The sequence below is a fragment of the Mustela nivalis genome (assembly GCF_964662115.1).
Source record: "Mustela nivalis genome assembly, chromosome: 1".
Lineage (NCBI taxonomy): Eukaryota > Metazoa > Chordata > Mammalia > Carnivora > Mustelidae > Mustela > Mustela nivalis.
In genome coordinates this window covers 168183608-168205114 of record NC_139020.1, presented here as the reverse complement: position 1 = coordinate 168205114, position 21507 = coordinate 168183608, and the positions used below count along the sequence as shown (strand labels likewise).

Below are 21507 nucleotides of genomic sequence, written 5' to 3'. Positions count from 1 at the left end.
AATGAGTTTATAAACATATCAACTAAGTATGATTTTATATAAGAAACATCACTGCAATCAAGATATAGACCGTTTCCATCACCCTGGAAATATCCCTTATTCCCCTATGTTTTCAATTCAGTCCCTGTTCCAAGGCCCAGGCTGATCTGCTATCACTTTTTGTTAATTTTGACTCTACTAGAATTTCATATAAAAGGTGTCATATAGAATGCACTCCTTTTTTAGTCTTTCTTTTTTAACTTGGTATAATATTTTAAAGATTTATTTGGGATATGTGTATCAGTGGTTTCTTTATTTCTATAGCCAAATAGATTCCATTATATGGAAACTCCATAGTATATTTATCCTTTAAATGGTCATTTGAATTGTTTCCATCTTATAATTATTTTGGATAACACCAGCATAAACATAAATCTCTGTAGACATACATTTTTTATTTTCTTGGGTAAAAGTGGAAATGTGGGGGATGCATGTTGAACTTTATAAGAAACTGAGAAAGTTTTCTAAAGTAGTTGTACCATTTAACATTTTGGCTACCAGTGGATGGAATTACTACTTCTTCTGTGTTTTTGCTAATTCAAATGTCTAGTCTTTTTAAATTTTAATTTAAATTTAATTTTAAATTTTTAAATTTTAGCTATTTTAATAGGTAGTAGGATCATTTGTTGATTAAATTCACCAGGGAAAAAATCTTGAATTTTCATTGTGTAGAAGAATTTTTACATATTATTTTATTAATCTTATTTAAATAGATTTATTGAGGGAGCCTCAAACTCTTTCTCATGTACTCCCTCCCTTTTAAACTTGCTACATATTCTCTACTGGTGACTCCTCATTTTGCAAGACCCCCATGTAACCCCTAAAGGCTCAGTAAAACACAAATGAAAATACAGAATGGAAAGTTTAATACACTATGGTTCATACTATTTAAAAGAAGAAACAGTAGGGGTGCCTGGATGGTGTAGTTGGTTGAACATCCAGCTCTGGCTCAAGTTATGATCTCAGGATCCTGGTATCGAGGCCCACATCAGACTCTGAACTCCACAGAGTCTGTTTTAGAATCTCTCTCCCTGTCCCTCTGCCCCTCTTGCTTATGCTCTCTCTCTTTAAAATAAATAAATAAATCTTTAAAAAAGAAAAGAAAAGAAGCAGCAGAAGCATAGCAAATCAGTGTGTAACATCTTTACCACACACAACCATGGAAAAAATTTAATTATAAAATTCACCAATTTTAACTATATGACTTGATCATTTTTAGTAACTTTATTATCAAAATAAATGGGCAACTATCAACATAAATCAGTTTTAGAACATTTTCATTCCTCCTGATAAGATCCTTTATATGCATTTCAAGTTAATCTCCATTCCTACCACTGCCCCAGGCAATCACATGAAGGTTTTAATCCTAAAGGAAATCTGAAAGACAAGCTTTTTCATTTGTTCCTTCTTTTTGAGTCAGTTTAATTGTTTATTAAAATGCATTTGTCCATTAAATTAACAATTATTTAATATTAATTTTTCAGTACATTTTCTTATTCTTTTCATGAGTCTAGGATCTAGAGTGATTTTTTCTTTCTTTCTTTCTTTCTTTTGTTTTTTTTTTTAAGATTTTATTTATTTGTCAGAGAGAGAGAGAGTGAGTGTGCAAGCAGGGGGAACCACAGGCAGAGGGAGAAGCAGGCTCCCAAGGAGCCCAGTGCAGGACTAGATCCCAGGACCTGAGCTAAAGGCAGTTGCCTAACTGGCTGAGCCACCCAGGTGCTGCCCCCTGCCTTCCCCTGTTTTTGTTTTTGTTTTTGTTTTTTGGTTTGTTTTGTTTTGGGCTTTTTAGAGTGATCTTTTTCATTTTATATTAGTCATTTCTTTATTTTTTCTTTTCTTTTTTTTTTTTAATATTTTATTTATTTATTTGACAGAGACCTAGAGAGAGAGCACAAGTAAGCAGAGTGGCAGAAAGAGGGGGAGAGAGAGAAGCAGGCCCTCTGCTGAGCAAGGGCTTGAAAACCCTGGAATCATGATCCAAGCCAAAGGCAGCTGCTTAACCAACTGAGCCATCCAGGCACCCCTCTTTTTTCTCTTTTCTTTTTTTTTCTTTTTTCATTTTTTTCTTTTGGAGTGGGGAGCAGTGCCCACTTAGACACTGAGTTTTTCTGATCTTTACAAGGAAGGCTTGTGGCATTATTGATTTTTCTCTCGTTTTTGCCCCTTTCTATTTCATTGACTTATGCTCTTTATTCTTTATTTCTTTCTACTTACAGTGGTTTTATTTTTTAATTTATTTTATTTTTCCAGTTTCTAATACCAAATCTGATTATTGAATTTAATACATATATATTTTTTTCTCTTATAAGGATTTAAGTTATAAATCTCTCCCTAAGGGCTACTTTGCTATTCTCAACAAATTTTGACAGAATGTTTTCATTATCATTTAAAAATATTTTATTTTTCATTATCATTTAAAAATAATTTACCTGGTTATTTTTGTTTGAACTGTTATTTGGAAGTGTATTGTTTGATTTTCATATATTAGGGGAATTTTTCAGATACTTTATTACTGATTTTTAAGTTAATGATATTACCAGAATGAGTTCAGCACTTTAAATGTACTGTGACTTGTCTGTGGAACAATATGTGGTCTATTTTGATTGATGCCTTGTGTTTCTTCAAGTTCCTCTCTCTTCTTATGCAGTGTGCACCTGCTGTTACGCTCCTGCAGTGAATTTCAAATAATGTATTTTTCAGCTCTAGATATTCCATTTAGCTCATCTTATATTTTTTTTCTACTTCTCTCCTCATTGTATTCATATTTTCCTCAAATTCTTGAATATACTTACACTAGCTGTTTATATTCCTTTCTATTGTTGTGTCATAAACTACCACAAATTCAGTGGCATTGAAAAGCACTCATTTATTTCACAGCTCTGTAGATACAGAAGTATGGGTGAGCTCGGCTGGGTTCTTTCCTGAGGCTCTCACAAGTCTCATGTCAAAGCAGCAGTCACTGAGGCTACTCAGTTACCTGAAGGCTCTGGGGGAAGAATCTACTTCCAGGCTTATTCATGTTATTAACAGAATTCAGTTCCTTGCAACTGTAGGGCTGATGTTCCTTTCATCTTGTTGACTATCTTCCAGGGGCCAGACAGATGCTAGGGCCACTCTCAAGTATATATATGGCTTCCTCCCTTTCAGTTACAAAGAACCTCCATCATGTTGAATCCCTCTCAACACTTACAGTCTCTCTGATTTAACCTTTTACAAACAGTCAAAGCAAAGTCTCTGCCTTTAAAAGACTTATGTGATTAAGTTAGCCTCACCTGGATAATGTTGAAGGACACAGAAGTTCATTTAGATGGCTATGTTCAGGGATTTTGAAAATAGAGCTATTATAAAATATAAAATACTCAGTTAATATTTACTGAAACATATCATACCTTGATAGATTGGGTTAAAGAATACACTAATAGTGTAGTAAAAGAGATACTTGGAAATTAGGAAGGAAGACATGCCCTTGGTTTACTTCAAATGAGGTGTTGAACTTGAAACTTGAGATAGGCAAGTGTTGTACTTGGCAGTTTCAAAGTTTAAGGACAGGGCTCCAACTGGTTGGGAGTAGCAGCTCAGTAAGATGTAATAGAGTGAGACACAGGGAGGAAGTCCTGACAAAAATAGGGCAGCTTGTACAGGACCTTAATGTACAGTAGAGGTATTCATAGCCACATGAATACCTAGATGGCTGATTGAGAACAGATATGCCCTACCTCTTGTTATAACTGTACACATGAGTGTAGGAAAGGGTAGAAGGCAGGAGTTGGACAAAAGAGTACTTACTGTCCACTGGACATACCCTGAAGATACTTCACATAGGAGGAACAATCTTAGAAACACTCTGCTGATAGGGATCAGTGTCTAAGACATAGACAGACAAGAGAGTATAGTAGTTAAAGGCATGATTAGTCAACTTAAAGATAGATGTAAACTCTGCTTTTTGTACCCATGAGTTTGGGGGAAGAATAATTAAAACACAGACCTTGGAAGTAGACTTCCTTATCCCTGGTGCTTCCTAGATTTATGTCCTTGGCGAGTCTCTTAAATTTGTACCTTAACTTCTTTATCTGAAATATAAGAGTGATGATAATACCTACCTTACATGCATTGGGGATTAAATAAATCCTCAGTTTATTATGAGGTTTCAATAAACCAACATATGTATACCATTAGAACAGTACCTGGGGCATAGTAAGTGCAAGATAAGGATTAGCCATTCTAATTATTTCTTGTATAAAATTAGGATAATAATAATAGTAGCTCTTTTATAGGTTTAACATAGAGTTTAAATGAGTCACTGAATATCAGCTGCTCATTCTGTTCCTAATAGATAGTAAGTACTTAATAAAAAAGACTAAACTTCACACATTGGTCATGGTTGATTCAAGAAATCCAGGAGATTCAACTATTAGGTTCAAATGCGCCATTGCTCAATGATAAGCAGGAATCAGGAATATAAGGGTGTGATTCTTCCAAGTAATGAAGCAAATTCTGTTACTTTAGAATTACTACTAGCTGTTGATAGGTAAAATAACACACCCTATATATCTTACGCACATGCAAAAACCTGTACTATTGCTACAGAGATGAACATAAGTTATATTTTGAAGAGAATTTTACAATCTATCAGTTCTAATTTTACTTTTCATTCAACAGGTCATTTGAAATCACTATCATTTGGATCTTGATATCATATGGTCAGTGTCTGGATTCCCATTAAGAGCTAACTCTATAATTAATAGACTCCCATGTCAGAGTTCAAAACTTTCTATAGATCATTCTCATGGGAATCTAAGAATTAGTAGCTGTTTTTCTTTTAATCATGTTCTTATCTTTGAGCAGGAATGATTTAAATTAACATCCTCAATTTTGAGATACCCAACTCAAATTAATTACTAGTCTGAGCAGAGAATGGTATATATTGGGTGACAAAATGGAATGTTCAGAAACAAAAGCAGCTTCAGGCAGTGCTGGATCTAGGGTTCCAGATGATCTCATTATGGTTCTACCTTTTTCTTTACACCTTTAATCTGCTTCCCTGTGTGGATTAGTTTATTCTCATACAGACTTTGTTCATGTGATAAAAAAAATGGGAATCTCCACTTTCTATCTTCATAGATAAGAAGTCAAGAGGAATAGGCCTGCCTTCTTTCAATACTATGCATCAAATCTCAGGTCCTTTATCTGTCCTTGAATTCTTCAGCCTCATCAGGGGAAGGGAGATCTCACTTCAGTCAACCCTGCATCTGAGTTTGAGTTGGTAAGGCATTATGATTGATAGGTCCAACCCAACTTATAGAGGCTGAAAAGCGTTCTTTTCCAAAAGAATAGTTGATGGTGTTACCAAAGGAACAGCAGTAATTTCCTTCCCTATCAACATAGAGGGTATAAAAATCAGAATTTCTTAACTAGATGGGATCAGGAAGTAGATGTTGAGTGACACAAGATGTCTACTCAAATAAGTATGACAGGAAAGTATAGCAGATGAAAGAGAACATATTTTCTCTTTCTCTCTTCTCTTTCTCCTTCCATGAAATGACCTCCACTCAGTAATGCAATGCACATGTAAGATTGTATTAAATAAATAAACAAGCAAAACAATAAAAACAATAAAACAACACAAAACAAGCAAAACAAAACAAAACAAAACAAAACAAAACAAAACAAAAAAACCCACAACTATGGCTAAAGATTTAGATAAAGGATGGAAGAATATCCAGACTATCTTAGCAGCAGTAGCAGAAGTAGCAGCAGGTAAGGCAGACAACTTCGTAAATTACAAATTGGATTTAAATAGAGAGGGAATTTGAAGTGGAGACATTATTTTCTGTAGAAATGTGATGGGCAGAGGAGAACAACGAAAAAAACTAAAACTGAGATGATTAAGAAAACACAGTGCTGAAAAAATAAAATTAAGACTGAGACCTTAACTTGAATTACACATTTTTAAATTAATCCTTGGGTGAGGACAGATTAAGGACTACACAAAACCAAGCCAGTAAACACACTTTATGATGTATGATCCTTGTACCTAAAACTAGATTCTCTTCCAGTTAAGTATGTTGCTAGAATGATGACTGTCCTGGCCTAGTTTTAGATTAACCAGACTTACAGATAAGATTTTGATTCATAAAATCTCAGAAAAACAAAAACCAAATACTGTGTCACCTGTTGGGTTCCAGATCCTATGCTCTGTGGCTAAAGATATAAAGATGAATTATATACTATAAGTACTGGATGTCTGTAGATTTTACAAGCTCAGCATCACTTCCCTGTTTGTCTGGTAACAGATCACTCTTCCCATTTGTTTAAAATGGTTCTAGTGTCTGGGTTCTGCCCTTCCTCAACCAGACTATGATACTGGTCCAATAATTAACACTGGACTCAGGAAGAACCAATGGAAGCCTTCTTTTATAGTTAATCAAGAGCTTTAAGGTTAGAGTATTTCAATCTTGGGCAATTTTTGTAAAACAAAATTATTTTGAAATCTACTAATTATCCTTTAAGTTCTAGAAATTGCATTTCATGACTAAGAGGGCAGCAAATTATCTGATACTGTTTCTGCTCTGCCCACTTTGTGTTTCAGTCACTGTCAAATAAAGGCAGTGGGGAATGGCAAAACCAGTTCTGATTCCTTCAACACCTGAGTGCTTCTTAGGTTCAAAACACCATTCTAAACATTGTCCAGGAGAAAAACATAAATAATACCAGCCCTTACCCTCAAGGGTCTTACAACGTGGCAAGGGAAATAAGACACGAACACAGATGACTGCAATAAAATGAAGATAGTGATTGCTGCCAGATGTTTAGGGAGAATGAGCAAAGCAAAGAGAGAACACAGAATAAGGCAACATTCAGTAGTCAGCCAAGAAATATTTATTGAGCAATCATAAGATGTGAAATGGGCATGGAGGAGTAAAATGTGGACTGGGATAATGGGCAGGAGAAAAATCAGGTGACATGACTTGTTACTCAACTTTCTAAATATGTTTTTTGTCACCAAGTTCGTAATAAATATCCTTAAATTAAAATCTGAATAAAGATATTGTGCTCTGAAATACAGACTGGGGCAATGATGTTTAAACAGTAGGATAGTAGTACTTGTGTTCCCAAGTATGCCTTCCTATTGCTTTCTTATCTTGATGGTACCTCAAGATACCCATTTCAGGTCTTTCACCCTTTTTGAGCTTGTGTTTTAGAACAGGTAGATTAGAACAAGATCCTCTTGGCTTCAAACAACAGAAAGAAAATAGTATAAAACTGAAAAAAAAAATCCAGAGACAATCTTGATGGCATGTCTAAATGCAAGACTTCAGATGTTTAAATTAAGTCCCTAACTCTCTTTATCTTTCTCCTTTCCTTTTTCCTCTCTCCCATATCTCTTATTATAGAATTCAAATATCTCTTTGTTTTTGTGGAAGCTCCTGGCACAGCTGTAGGCCTGTATCCTTACAGCTCCATGGAAGAGTAGGGGTTATGATTGTGTAAGGTTGTGGCAGGGCATCCCGTCTAAGACTGATCAATACTCACACTGTACATCGAAGTAGATTAGTATATTCATTACAGCACTGTTTTCTTGAAGAAGACTCTGTAATGTGTGTTCTTAGATAATAAGAATAGTATAACATTTTCCAAAGGATATGCATGAAGTGTTTTTGAAGCATTTTTCCCCCCATAATTCACTCACAGATTGTCTTTTGGATAATGGTAACCTTGTGTCACTATGCTAGGTACCATAGCAAATGCCCAGGGATCAGTCCTTGATGGCTCTGGCTGGGCTCTATTCTCATCCTTTAACTCATCACTGTAGCCAGTCATCAGTCCTAATTTATAAGAAGTGGGTTCCCTTCTCAAATCATAAGTAATGAAACATGGAGAAAAAGAAACTGGACTGGACTATCCCTAAAAGGAAGAAGAACAGAGGGTGAGCAAGAGGAAAAGTAGAAAAAAGAAAAAGAAAAAAGTCCTCTATACCAGAAAATGTTTGTAACGTTCTTTGGAGATCAAAAAAAATTTGTCTCCTACACATAGATGAACAGAAGGTATTGGCCTAAAAAGAACCCTGTGGCCAAAGGGATCTGGCCTATTTTAACAAGGATTTGAGAGTTAACAGATACCATGGAGAGCACCCAGTTCAATCTCATCATTTTACAAAGGGGGAAACTAAAACCCAGAAAGGAAAACAGAAATGCCAAGGACTTACAGGTAGTTTATGGCAGAGACAATCCACTACCTATCTTCTGACTTTGTGTTGTGTGTGTGTGTGTGTGTGTGTGCGCGCGGGCGCATGCATGTGCGCTTGCTTTTTGTAAAAGGACAGTTTTCTTTGGTTTGTAGCAACAACAACAACAAAAGAAAGTATAGCCTTGTTTCTGGTTTTCTCTTCATTCTCAAATCTGTATAATGTAGTTTTGCTGCATTCCAACAGAAAACCTCAGCAAGAGTTTAGTTAATCATCATAAGTTCACTCACTCCTTATAGGGACAGAGACATTATCCTTCCTTTATATAAGAACTAGGGCCACCTGTTGCTTTAATAGCTCAAGTTTGGACTCTGCTTGCAGGAGGGGACACCTTTGAAAAATCAGCTTCCTAACTGCACTGCATCCTGATTTAGCTACCAAATCTCCAGCCAGAAAAAGAAAGGCATCTGGATCATTGGGGAGACTTCTACCTGCCTCCTCTACTTCTTCCTCCTACTATCACCTCTTTCCTGCTGTTTCCTGCCCGCAAAAACCTGTCACCAGCCCAGAAGTATCTCTGGAAATGGGTAGGAGGGAGCCTTGCACCTGTCAGTGCCAGAGAAGAACGTGCGCTCTGCAGAGTTCTCAGTTGTTACATCTTTGGCGATGAAAGGAAGGAAAGCAGAGTCCGAGGTTTCTGCCACAGATTTGCCGGAGACCGCAGCTAGTCCATCCGTCTCAAGCTCCAGTAACCCCGAAGATCAAGGGTGCACTTACATTCCTAGCGCTTCTTGCTGTGTTTTCCTAAGAGCTAGTTCAGTGCCTCGCCCCAAGAAGTCTCAGGGTAAAGGTTAAGTCGTCAATCAGGTTGCCGTCTCTGTTTTTTCTTGAGAAAAACTGGCATAGATGATCAGTAGTAGAAAGTGGGATCTCCTTGCTCCCCTTCATCACTGCGTTCTCCACCTAGCGACTTCCTCGCATTCTCCTAGATCTGACAGCTGGGGCTCCCAACCTCAGGGTTGGGAGAGCAGTGGGTTCCTGGCATCCCCGCCCCCTCTCGGGGTTGATGACACCCGTGCCTAGAAGGTGCATGTGGGTGCAGGCGGGCGAGCTGGAGGCTTCTACCGGGAGCTGGGAGAAGGAGTTCAGCTCTCGCCTAAGACCTGTAATCCTAGATTCCCTGGGGACCGCGAAACTCCCCAGTCCGAGGCACTCCCAGCTTAGCCGCCCACCCATTCCCCCCCCTCCTTTCCTCAGCACGCAGCCCCTCCCTGCGTGATGATGCAAACCAGTGGGGAGGGCGGGCGCTTGGAAGGGTGGGGAGAGTCGGAGAGCTAGCGAGGGAGGGAGGGAGTGGGAGGAGGAGAGGGAGCCGAACGACCATTTAAAGCGATAGCAATCCTTGCCCTCTCCCCAGTGCTGGGTTGTTGGAGAGCGCGAGCGGCAAGCCGGGGAGCGCGAGCGCGGCGCGCGGGCCGGCGAATCCAGGAGCGCACGGAGCCCCAGTCTGGCAGGCGCCGCGGGACCCCGTAGCCTCTCAGGCCGCCCCTTCCCGGGCGCCCCCACCCTCCGTGCCTGCAAGAGCCTCTGGGCTTCCCCGGAGGACCTCACCCCAAGGGGCCCGGACCCCGGCAAGCCCGCCACCATCCCCTCCAGCGCCGCCGCCGCCACCACCGCAGTAGCCGGAGCAGCATGGTCCAGCTGGGGAAGCTGCTCCGCGTCTTGACTTTGATGAAGTTCCCCTGCTGCGTACTGGAGGTGCTCCTGTGCGCGCTGGCGGCGGCGGCGCGCGGTCAGGAGATGTACGCCCCGCACTCTATCCGGATCGAGGGGGACGTCACCCTCGGGGGGCTGTTCCCGGTGCATGCCAAGGGTCCTAGCGGAGTGCCCTGCGGCGACATCAAGAGGGAGAACGGGATCCACAGGCTGGAAGCGATGCTTTACGCCCTGGACCAGATCAACAGCGATCCCAACCTGCTGCCCAACGTGACGCTGGGCGCGCGGATCCTGGACACTTGTTCCAGGGACACTTACGCGCTGGAACAGTCGCTCACTTTCGTCCAGGCGCTCATCCAGAAGGACACCTCCGACGTGCGCTGCACCAACGGCGAGCCTCCGGTTTTCGTCAAGCCGGAGAAAGTAGTTGGAGTGATTGGGGCTTCGGGGAGTTCGGTCTCCATCATGGTAGCCAACATCCTGAGGCTCTTCCAGGTAGGGAGGCGCTCCCTCCGGGGCACAGCGCGCTTTAGCTCCCCGCTCACTTAATTCCAAAAGCTGGCTTGGACTCTAGGGGTGCGGGGTCAGGTCAGCCTTCGCTCATTTCCACCCTGGAGATCCTGCGAATCCCTCCCACCCCACCCGAGGAGGTACCTTCCCTGCTTGGTTCATTTCCCTTCCATCTCTCCCCTGTCCGCGCTCCACTCCATCCGGCTTGACATCCTGGATTTATGGCCCCATTTACAAGAAGCAATCTGCGAAAAACAAGGCGATGATTTAAATGGGTTTGCATTAGAGTGAAATATGGTCCAAAACAGGCTTGTAAAAGTGCCGGGCTCCCGTGAGAGCCGGTTAGGCTCATGGAATATGAAAGATGAGAAGACGCCTCGAAACTGGGCATTTCTTAACTCCCCAGCTTCCTTCCCAGCCCCAAGCCGCCCAGCAAGCCGCAGCTCCCTTGGAAATTTTCGAGAAGAGCTTAGGGGGGCACATCTTAAACCGAGGGCTAGGTCTTCACCTACATGTGGATGTTAATTGCCCATGTCTCTCTGGTTGAATCTCCCGACCTATAGCCTGTCTCCGCGAGGGCATGGGGCGAAAGGCACGGGGACGCTCTCCAAATGGGGAGATGCCACCGCAGACGCGACCCCCGGGTGATTTGCTCTGGGCAGTTGTTTGCACCGTCTAAATTGCGTTTGCATTCCGGCCACTGGCAGGAGCTGGGCGATCAGCTTTCTACTCCAGCCACTTCAGAGCCCAGAGATGAGCTCATGCTAACTGCGAAACAAAATCGCTTTCGCTGCCTCCACCCTCCGCCCATCATTTCCCACGACCTCCCTAACACAGACCCTCAGCCCCTATCCTCGGCACCGCGGACGATTCCCGGAGCCAGGAGAGAAGGCTCCTGAGGGAGGCACTAGGGTGCGCTGAGTAAAGCCAGCGGTCCTCCTGCTCTGGGCGCCAGAGGGCAATGCCGAAAATGGGAGGAAGGCGGATCCGGGGCAGCTGAGCGGTGGGTTCTACTGCAGTGCTCTCTCTCCGCCTGCTCCTGCATTTTGTGCCCCGTGGCTCCTGTGCTGCACTGGGTATAAATGGATGGAATTCGGATTTTAAGAAATTGAGTTTCAGGATCTGTGTGATTGTGGGTTCCCTTCTTTTATCTCCGGTGTATCTCTTTATCTTTCTTCCTTCTTTGTTTTTCTCCTTTTCGCTCCTTCTCTTTCAATTTTTTTTTCTCTCCTTCTCCCCCCACCCCAAGTTTTTTGTTCATCTCTGTCTTGAGATGATCCTTTCCTAATACACAGCCCTCTCCCTGCCTGATAGCGTCCAAACCCAATTAATCCCTTCTCCAGATGTTCTGGCTAACCCTGATGCCCTTACGCTCCCTATATCTAAAGAGTTGGGTTCCTTCCAAATGCTTTCCCTAGGGTACTGGGTTCCTGGAAAGGATTCCTTGAGAGATTTAAGCTGTCACCACATCAGCTCCTAGGAGAGTGAAGTTTGTGTGTGCACCAGGAGAGGTGCCTGCCCAAGGCTGCAGCCTGATGTGGCCCCTCTGATCTTCTGAGCATCCCTAACACTTCTTGTGTGTTCTGTCCTGGGAATCCCTAGGAATCCCTATTTGCAAACTCAGAAATGCTTTGGGGACACCCTTAATTCTGAGATGGTGCTTTTGGGAAAGAGGCGAGGCTATTGTAAGCAAAACACAGAAGCCTTTCCTTCTTGCCTGAGCTTTTAAAGCCAGACAACTTAAGAGGGCAGTGCAGCAGGATAAAGTGAGGTCAGAGATCACCTGAGAACCACTGAGGTGACTCACAGCCTTGTGAGCCCTGAGTCCTGGGGGTTGAAGGCACATTTGGTGTCTCACATTTTTAAATTATTTTGGTGCCTGTTTCTCTCTTCCCTCAGAGCACAGGCAGTGCTGCAGATGGGCCTGTCTGTCTGAAAGAGTGAAATGTTAAAGTCAAGAGAGGGATTGCAGACTAGGCTGAGGGACTGTGTTTGCTGAAAAAGATTCCAGGGGGAGCTGATTCTTCCTCTGGTGTGTGAACCTGAGGCTCTTGTGAGGAAAAGAAATGGTTTGCCTTATGCTTAGTTCCCCCATTCGTTCCCTGGGCTGGGAAGGAAAGGAAGCGAATGCCAATGTTAGCAGTGTGGGTTGGGACTAAAACCATTCAGAGAAAACACTGTCATTTTCCTCTAATTTGCAAATTGCAGCTATTCATGTTGGATTGAACAGCTGAGGGGAAAAGAGCCCCCAGTTTTCACCTGCATTTATGGAGAAGAGGCTGGTAGTAGGAGGAATGCTACCAACTTGTAGCTTGTGCTGTGAGCTGGGTATAACTGTTGGTGTGGGAACATGCTTAACCATTGCCCGTGTTGGAATATGTATTTATATATTCCAACAGTCTCTTCCAGTAGCCTTTTTTGCATGTGATCATAGGAGCTCCTGGCATGCAAGTCTAATCCCCAGTTTCCCAGCCTCTGTAAGCTTGCAAAATGAATAGAGAGAATAGTGGTACGCAAACCCATTGTTCAAAGGCACAGTCAATTTAGAGAGAGGAAAAGAATGGTAGGTGAATCTTTCCTGGGAATGCAGGGTTCAGCTCAATTGAAATTGTCCTATATTTTAAAACAAAACAAAAAACAAACTAACAAACAAATAAACAAACAAAACAAAAAACCCTCCTCTAAATAATTGAATTCTTAGCTCTCCAGATATTTGAGTTTTCTTTTCTTGAGCCCTGTAGCTTGCTGTGGGGACCATACCAAGCCTCTCATTTGAGATAAAAATTTATGGTGAGATAAGCTTCTGGGCTGGGGGAAGGAATACTTAGTGACTTAAATGGGGGAGTGCTACAGATTGCGGGTGGGGATTGAGGACAGGAAAGAGTAATGAAATAATAATAAATGTAGCAAGTGCTGTTGCTGCCAGCAAAAACTAGAATGTAGTTCTTTCCTGAGAATGAGGACCTGGGCAAGAATGAATCCTTAGATGTAAATAGTGTCTATGACTTTGAATTTTCATTTGTCTATTGGTATAGCAGACTGAAGATATGAGTTAAGCAAGTCCTCTCTCTCTCTCTCTCTCTCTTCTATGCACACTGAATTGATTAGTAAGTGACATGTCAGAGGACAGGAATGATGTCTGCTGGGTCTTTCAAATCTAGGAATTTGAGGCTAATGAAATTAGTGTGTGGCCAGGGCTCTGCCAACTAGAATTAAGTCACTGCAACCACACTGCAATGCATTTTCAGCCTCAAAGAAGTATCAGGGAGGAATTTCTGGAGATTTGTTTCTGAGCCTGTACAAAATAATACCTTCCTAATGCTAAGAAAGATTAAATGTAAATTAATTTTGACTATGAGTAACATATTTAAAAAATAATCAGAGAGTAGGGATGGCTTAAAGTGAAGAGCTTATATAATATGGTGTCCAAAGAATAAATCTCCCGACCACTCTTTAGTGGGCTATAAGTAAGATATATTATAGTGGAAAGTAATGGGCATGTTTTTATTCAAGGCTTCTCTGTTATTGACTTGAGAGCAAACACTCTGAGCATATAAATTACTCTCACTACATCCTGACTCTGAATGAACAATATTTCATGGCCAGTGACATGGTCTAAGCTATGGACTTGGAGTTGGATGGTGTCTATTTCAGTTGCTTTGTCCCTTCAAAAGCAACTAAATGGAAAAAGTGGCCAACTTGACTCTTGTTGGGGCATATTGCAGATCTAAACCTGTGGAACTTATATCATAAATGAAATACATTTGTAAATTTCTAAATGTTCATTGAAGCTTGAATATAATCTCCAACTTTGGGGACTATATATATATATATATATATATGTGTGTGTGTGTGTGTGTGTGTATGTGTGTGTGTGTGTGTGTTTCTCTAGTTTTCCTCCTTTCTTTTTGCTTCCTCTCTTCTCTGTTTCTATCTTATGTAATTGAATAGAACTGGGTACCTAGGTTAGTGTGGTATTACTATAGTGGGGACTTTTTTTTTTTTAATAGCTCTAACCTAATTCTTCACAAAATTTCATAAATACAGGTGTCAGTGCCATTTGGAATAGGCTCTATAACAATCTCTGCCTCCACATTTACTCTGTTTCAGGAAATTTACCTAACAGATGGTGAGTAGGCAATTTTTAAAGGGACATTTTTTGAAAAAAAGCAGAGAGGGAAGGGATAGAGACAGGCACATACTATATTTGAAGATACCTCTACATGTGTATTTTATGTATATGTGCCCACAACATTAAGATGTCTTTGGGGATTTTTCTCTTCAAAAATAATTTGCTTCAATTTCATAAACACTGAGAGTATAACAAATCATAAATGCTCTGTTTCCTACGTCTATAGATTATGTCATGGACTTCGAAGACCATAGCTGAATTACACAAAGCACACTCCAGTCTCAGTTGTGCCATGAATTAACTCTCTTACCCTAAATAAGTCACTTAATCTTTCTAGGCCTCAATTACCTCATGTGTTTTGTTTTTTGTTTTTTTTTTCTTTAAAAACAAATGTGGTTTCTAAGTTTTTCAATCTCTTTGGGTCATAGCTTGCTTGAAGAAAACCTGCTCTTATCCAAACCCCATGACATTGAATTTCCAGCTCCTACTTTGAACTTAGAGTAAGTTTGGGAAAACTTTTAAAGAATATTTTCACACGGATATCTTATTTAATATCAGTCTAGCTGATTTCCCATATTTAAGCCTTATCCCTTGTTTTGCCAGTGTGCTCCTTCGTCATGTATATCAAGGCTGGTACTGAGGAAAATGACTTCCTGGGTCAGCTTACTGCATGGTTATAATACAATAGGTAGGGAGCAAGAATTGTAGGCTTTATAGTAGCAGATATAACTTTTATTATCCAGTGTTCTCTTCCCTTTCATCTTGCAAAAACCCCAGACTTTCTTTTGCAATGATGCCAGATAGTGACTTCTTGCCTCCTCCCCGGCCCCAGGGATTAGTCCTCTGGCTGAACTCAGGCAAAGCAGGTGATGAGTTCAGGTGTAGACTTTTGACTTTAGCTAGACCTATCAAAATCCTTCCCAGGACTTTTCTGCCAGAGGAAAATGGGAAAATTGGCTCTTCTCTCAGGAATTTCTAAGCTAGGGTGATATGACTCTGGGACTCCCAATAGCTTTCTGTAAAATAAAGTCACAAGACTTCTGTAGAATAAAGTCACAGGGAAGTAAGCAGGGTTGAGTGGTGGAGAGAAAGCCAGAGCCCTGATTTATTCTGAAACTCTCAAATCTAGCTATATCCAAATCTAGCTGCATCCCTGAATTTCCAGCACTTGTTCTTAAAATAAATAAATTAATAAAAAATTTCTTCTACTATTTTGAATTTGTTTTCAGGCCTGTGCAATTAAAAGCCTCCTTGCCAAAACACTTGATTTCTTATGTTAATGTAAGGTTTGCTGACTGACATTCATTAATTGAAAAATTATATATGATATTTTCTTTACTTTAAATATAATCCTCTATTCCAGGTCTGGGATATTCACAACTCTGCATTCTTCCCCATTCTTCCCAATATTTTCTGTATTAACTTTAAGTATTTGTTATCACAACCTGATGCAGTTGAGAGATAAGGTGAACACCTCTGATGTAGGGTGCAGCATAGAGGTCTCCTATTTGGAAACTTTAGAAACCTACTTGGCTCTCTTCATTAAAACAAATCTTTTGTTGATGTTTCCAGGGCAGAGAAGCATTTTTCATGGCATAATGGAGTACAAAGTACATTAAACTCCTGGGTTACTCTACAGTAAGCATCCAGCCTAACTACTTGTTTTTTGTAGGCAAAAAAGAAGAGTCACAAACATATTTTCCCAACATCTGTGTATATGATCACTGTTTAGAGGACAGTTATGCAACATATAGTCAGACTGATTAATTCATGGATATTTTGTCAATTGGCACAGCAAATATGTGTGTTTTATGCACTTACTAAAGGCAAAACAAAATCTTTTTACAGGTAAATATCTGAGAAGAGCATTATGCCAGCCATTACTGTGACGGCATTTCCATGTTTGACAAGTAACCTCCTTTCAATTATCCTTACTACTCGATGTTTCTTGGATCAAGTTATTGGATTATTATGTCAAAATAAAATAATACGAACTTACAATGATACAGGATACGTATCTCATTTTGTAAGAACAGAAGTTCTTATTTCTTTTCAATAAAAGTAGTGACCACAGTAATAACTTTATCTTTCCTATGAGCCATTATGCCATGCACTATAAGTACTTCATCTCATTTAGTTCTTACAATAGTTCTGCAAAAGGCATGTTATCATCCCTGTGTACAGCTGAAGGAAGTGATTCTCAGAGCCCCAAGTCACATTTTTGGTAAGTGGCAATGTCTAGATTGACACAGTGGATTGCCTGACAATACCATGATTGTTAACCACTATGTATGCTGCTCAGTTGTTGCACCTATGCAGAAATACTTAAAATAATCATAGATTCGCCTACTCTGAAATTGTGGTGGTTTGAGGACAACATCAGAGTTGCTGATTCCTTAACCACATTCGTTTGCAGAAAAAAAAATTTATTACAGTTCTGCAATGAGATTAATTCTGTGTATTGAGACTTGAGCACACAAATTCTCACCTCCAAGTGAAAGATGCTTGTTTTCCATTATTCAACAGATAGCCCTGTATGTAGGCAATAAATACACAGTAGGCTTTTCTCTCAAACAAATGAGAAAAGATGTTTCTTCTTGTCCTGATTCAGTGCCCATCATTATGGATGATGACGGCTGTTCCTGAACTTTATTTCATTCACTCCACTCTTTCTATAGACCTCAAGTGGGAAAATCCATCATTCAGATATATGTGCAAAGTGATAGGACTGTATTAATACAATTGCTGAAAGTCAAGTTGATGGAGCACAGGAAATACATCCTAATAAATGCAACATTAATGTTTGTGTGGGCCATGGAGTGAGGGGTAGGAGAATTTTCAGTTTAATGGATTATTTTGCCTCTTGCTATAAAAGTGCTGCAGCTAAGTAGTTTTATAATTGGTCATTTACAGAACTCTCCATCTCTGGATGTTGTGCTCTCTCCATTCTGCGGCTGCCAGTTCTTTCTCTTGTTCTTGTTGGAAGATAGCAAGGAATCCACTTCAAAGGCTCAGCCTGCTTTTCTGCATTATTGTTTAGGAAAATATTTCCATTCGTTAAATCACTGCTTAAACATTTTTGTCATGTTTTAAACTTGACTATGTTCTGAATGTATTAGCACAGATAGAGATAATGTGGGATATTTTCCTGGAGAAAACATACTTTTATCAAAGGAATCATAGAATTTTCATGTAGGGGTTAAGGATAAAATTCTGGAGTTAGATTTGAATTTAAATTCATACTCGCCACTTATTACCAGACTCACCTTGATCAAACAAGTACCATACCTTTCACCAATTTTCTTATCTTTGAAATGGGGATGATACAAGTATACTTGTCTGATAAAGTAATTATAAAGATTGCACAAAATATACATGGAAATATTTTTAGCACTGAGTTTAGCATGTAATGAGTGTTTAATACATTTAAAAGCTTTTATTTTATTATTATGCTATTATTAAATATCATTATTTTTTAAATGTTACTATTGCTAAATTTACTGTAAAATTACCATAATAATCCATGTTGGATTTCACTCTTCTGTTTCTTTGTTTAAATGGAAAATATTAGGGGCACCTGGGTGGCTCAGGAAGTTAAGCATATGACTCCTGATTTCAGCTGGGGTCATAATCTCAGGGTCCTTAGATCTCTGGTGGTAGGATTGAGACTCCTGTTAGGCTCTCTGCTCCGCGTGGCATCTGCTTGTCTCTCTCACTCCCTCTTGGCCCCTCCCCACCAGGTACTTGCGCTCCAGTCCTAGTGTTCTAAAATAAATAAATGCAATCTTTTTTAAAAAATGAAAAATATTACACAGATTGAGAGAGAGAACACAGTTTAGTGATAGTATTCAGTGGAATTAGAATTTCTACGGCACTGATTCAGGTGAATCAGGAATGCCATGGGCTTAGATACCAGACAGGTTCAGAGCAGTGGGCTTTGAGGTTAGCCAGCCCCAAGTTTGAAGTCCACTGTGACCCATTTCTAGTGCAGAACCGTGAAGAACTTATTTAAACGTTTTGAGCTTTACTACTAGTTTTATAGATCTCTTTTTTCCCCGGGAATATTTATTAAGACTCCCCCTTCAGCACTGTTCTACATGGTTGGATATATCAGTGACTAAAATGGACAGGAGCCCCTCCCTCACATTCTGTCTTTCCCCCTCTCTCCTCTTCCCCTCCTCCTATCTCCATTCTTCTGTCTCTCAGTTTACACTCTCACACGGAAACAGATGGATGTTATAAATAAGTCCTAGAGTATGTTAGAAGTTGATGAGCCCTTTGGGACAAGGGAAAGAATGTGAAGCACACTGAAGAGTGTTGGTTTGGGAGGGCTGAGGAGTGTACAGGTGGGTTCTATTTTTAACTATGGTAGTCAGGATGAATTTTATAAGGTGGCATTTGAGCAAAGACTTGAAGCATGGGAATTGTCAGAATGGATTAGGGGAAGACCACTCCCTGCGAGCAGGAACAACCAGTGTCAGAACTCCAAAGCAGAAATATGCCTGGCAGGTTTGAGGGAATATCAGGGATGCCACTACAGTTGGGTAAGTCAGGAAGAGAAAGGGGCAGCAGGGAGGGCTTCAGGTTGGAGATATGAGGGGGCAGATGAGGTAAGTCATTGGAAACCATCACATGCATTTTGTCTTACCTTAAGTGTAGGCAGTGTGGTAGGATGTTAGGGGAGGTGGGGGATGATCTGTCTCTTGGTTTAGAAGAATTTCATCTGTGGTATTGAGGATGAGGGAAAGAGAGGAACCAGGGATAATCTCAGGAGGTGATTACAGATGTCTCTGAGATTGTTGTTGATGATTTGTACAACAAGTGCTTCAAGAAGTGATACATTTGGAAGATTATGACAATATTTTCTGGTCTATCAAATGGGAGATGTGAAAGGAAGAAAGGGGACAAGGTGAATCCAAGATGTGGGGCCTGAGCAACTGGAAAGTTGGGATTACTATCACTTCAGATGGAGTGGAGCACAACTGAGGAATTAAGGAACAGATTTGGAGGTATAAGGTTTGAGAAATTTTTTGACATATAAACAGAGATGTTGAATGCACAGTTGGAAATACAAGTCTGCAGTTATAAAGAAAGGTCTGGACTAGAGATACATTTTAATGAAATATTCATGTTAAGAATAATTATATGGAAGTGCTATTTTAATAAATGAGGGACACCTGGATGGCTCAGTCACTTAAGCCGCTGCCTTCCGCTCAGGTCATGATCCCAGGGTCCTGGGATCGAGTCCCACATCAGGGTCCTTGCTCAGCAGGGAGCCTGCTTCTCCGCCTCTGCCTGCCTGTGCATGCGCTCTCTCTCTCTCTCTCACACACACACACACACACACACACACACACAAATAAATAAATAAATAAATAAAATCTTAAAAAAAAAAAGAATAAATGAGATAATATAGGGGGGTGGCTTATTCGGTTAACCATCTGCCTATGGCTCAGGTCATGAACCCAGGATCCTGGGATCTAGCCACATAGGACTCCCTGCTCCACAGGGAATCTGCTTCTTCCTCTTCCTCTGCCTTCCACTCCCCTACTTGTGCTTTTTCACTCTCTTTGTTAAATAAGTACATAAAAATCTTTAAAAAATAAAAATAAAGAGATAATACAGTTAACTCTATGTGTTCTCAAAAAATTTAACAGCTCCTAGTTAAAGGCAATTACATGAAATGAAAACAAATCTTATAGTTTGTTTTTGCAATAAAACTGACCAAAATGGTATCATAATTATTTTAACAGTATTTGTGACAATTATTTTAAGTCAAAACACCATACCACAAACATTATAATAACATTTGAATCTCCTACCTTTCATTGTGGTAATGTAGCAATAACTATATTTTGTAAGGTTAGTTAGTTGTGATAGAGTATCTATTTTATTAAAAATAATTTTGAACTATCTAGCTCAGTGCTATATATATATATGTTTATGTGCATATATATATATGTAAAATTTAAAACTCAGTTGAGAATTTGCATCACTGATAATACATTTGGCCCTCAAACAATGTGGGGTTAAAGGCAATTACCCCACACCCCTGCAAATCCACATATAGCTTTCATATCCCCCCAAACTTTACTAATAATTGTTTTCCACTGCCCTGAAGACTTACTGATAACATAGGCATTTGATTAATACATATTTTATATGTTATGTGTATAATGTACTGTACTCTTCCAATAAACTAGAGAAAATAAAATATAATTAAGAAAATTATAAGAAAGAAAAAAGACATTTACAGTACTGTACTGTGTTTATCGACAAACTTCATGTATACGTGGACCCACATAGTTCAAACCCATGTTGTTCAAGGGTCAGTTACACATGAGAATTTACGCAATGACCTAGGTATTCAAGGAAAAATAACGGGGTTTTCTTATAATATCCCATTATGGCACCTACTCTGAAGAATTTCACGAGGCATTTCGTATCTTCCATTCACTTTTCGATTGAAAACATGGTGGGGGGATTTTTATCTTACTGGTTGCAAGCTCCCTTTAGGCTTTTGCAAATCCTTTAATACCCTTTGTAGCTTAACCAAAATTCTGTTCCTTAGTCACTTGACTATCAGATAGTGGTCTAAGCATATCCTTATACTAAAAAAATGCATGGCCGTGTTGTCTCTGCACATCTATAATTGTATTTTAACACTGTCATTATGTAAGCTATATTTTAATTATAATTATAACAAATTTTATATCAACACGCATCCATTTCTAGTGTTCAGGGGGAGAACAGCATGTAGTAAATTTTTTCAAAATATAGCATCTGAAGAACAGAACAGAGGGTAATTGTGTAATTCTCTATTCCTATAATTAAGTTCAGTGGAGTTGGCATAATAGAATTAAGATGAAAAAAAAAAAAAAAAACAAAGCAAAATGTTGAGGCACCATGGCTCCCTGTCATA

The 21507-nt window shown here is 39.9% G+C and overlaps 1 protein-coding gene across 7 annotated transcripts in view; it reads left to right on the top strand.

Annotated features, from left to right (window-relative positions):
* Nucleotides 1-9588: 9588 nt before the first annotated feature.
* Nucleotides 9589-21507, top strand: part of GRM7 (glutamate metabotropic receptor 7) — a 924866-nt gene continuing 912947 nt past the window's right edge. For all 7 annotated transcript variants that reach the window (XR_014298757.1, XR_014298758.1, XR_014298759.1 and 4 more), the window contains exon 1: nt 9589-10438. Coding sequence is in view for 3 of the 7 variants with exons in the window: in XM_082683125.1 (XP_082539251.1) it covers nt 9920-10438 (519 nt within the window). In the remaining 4 variants the exon portion in view is untranslated. The remainder of the gene's footprint in view (nt 10439-21507) is intronic.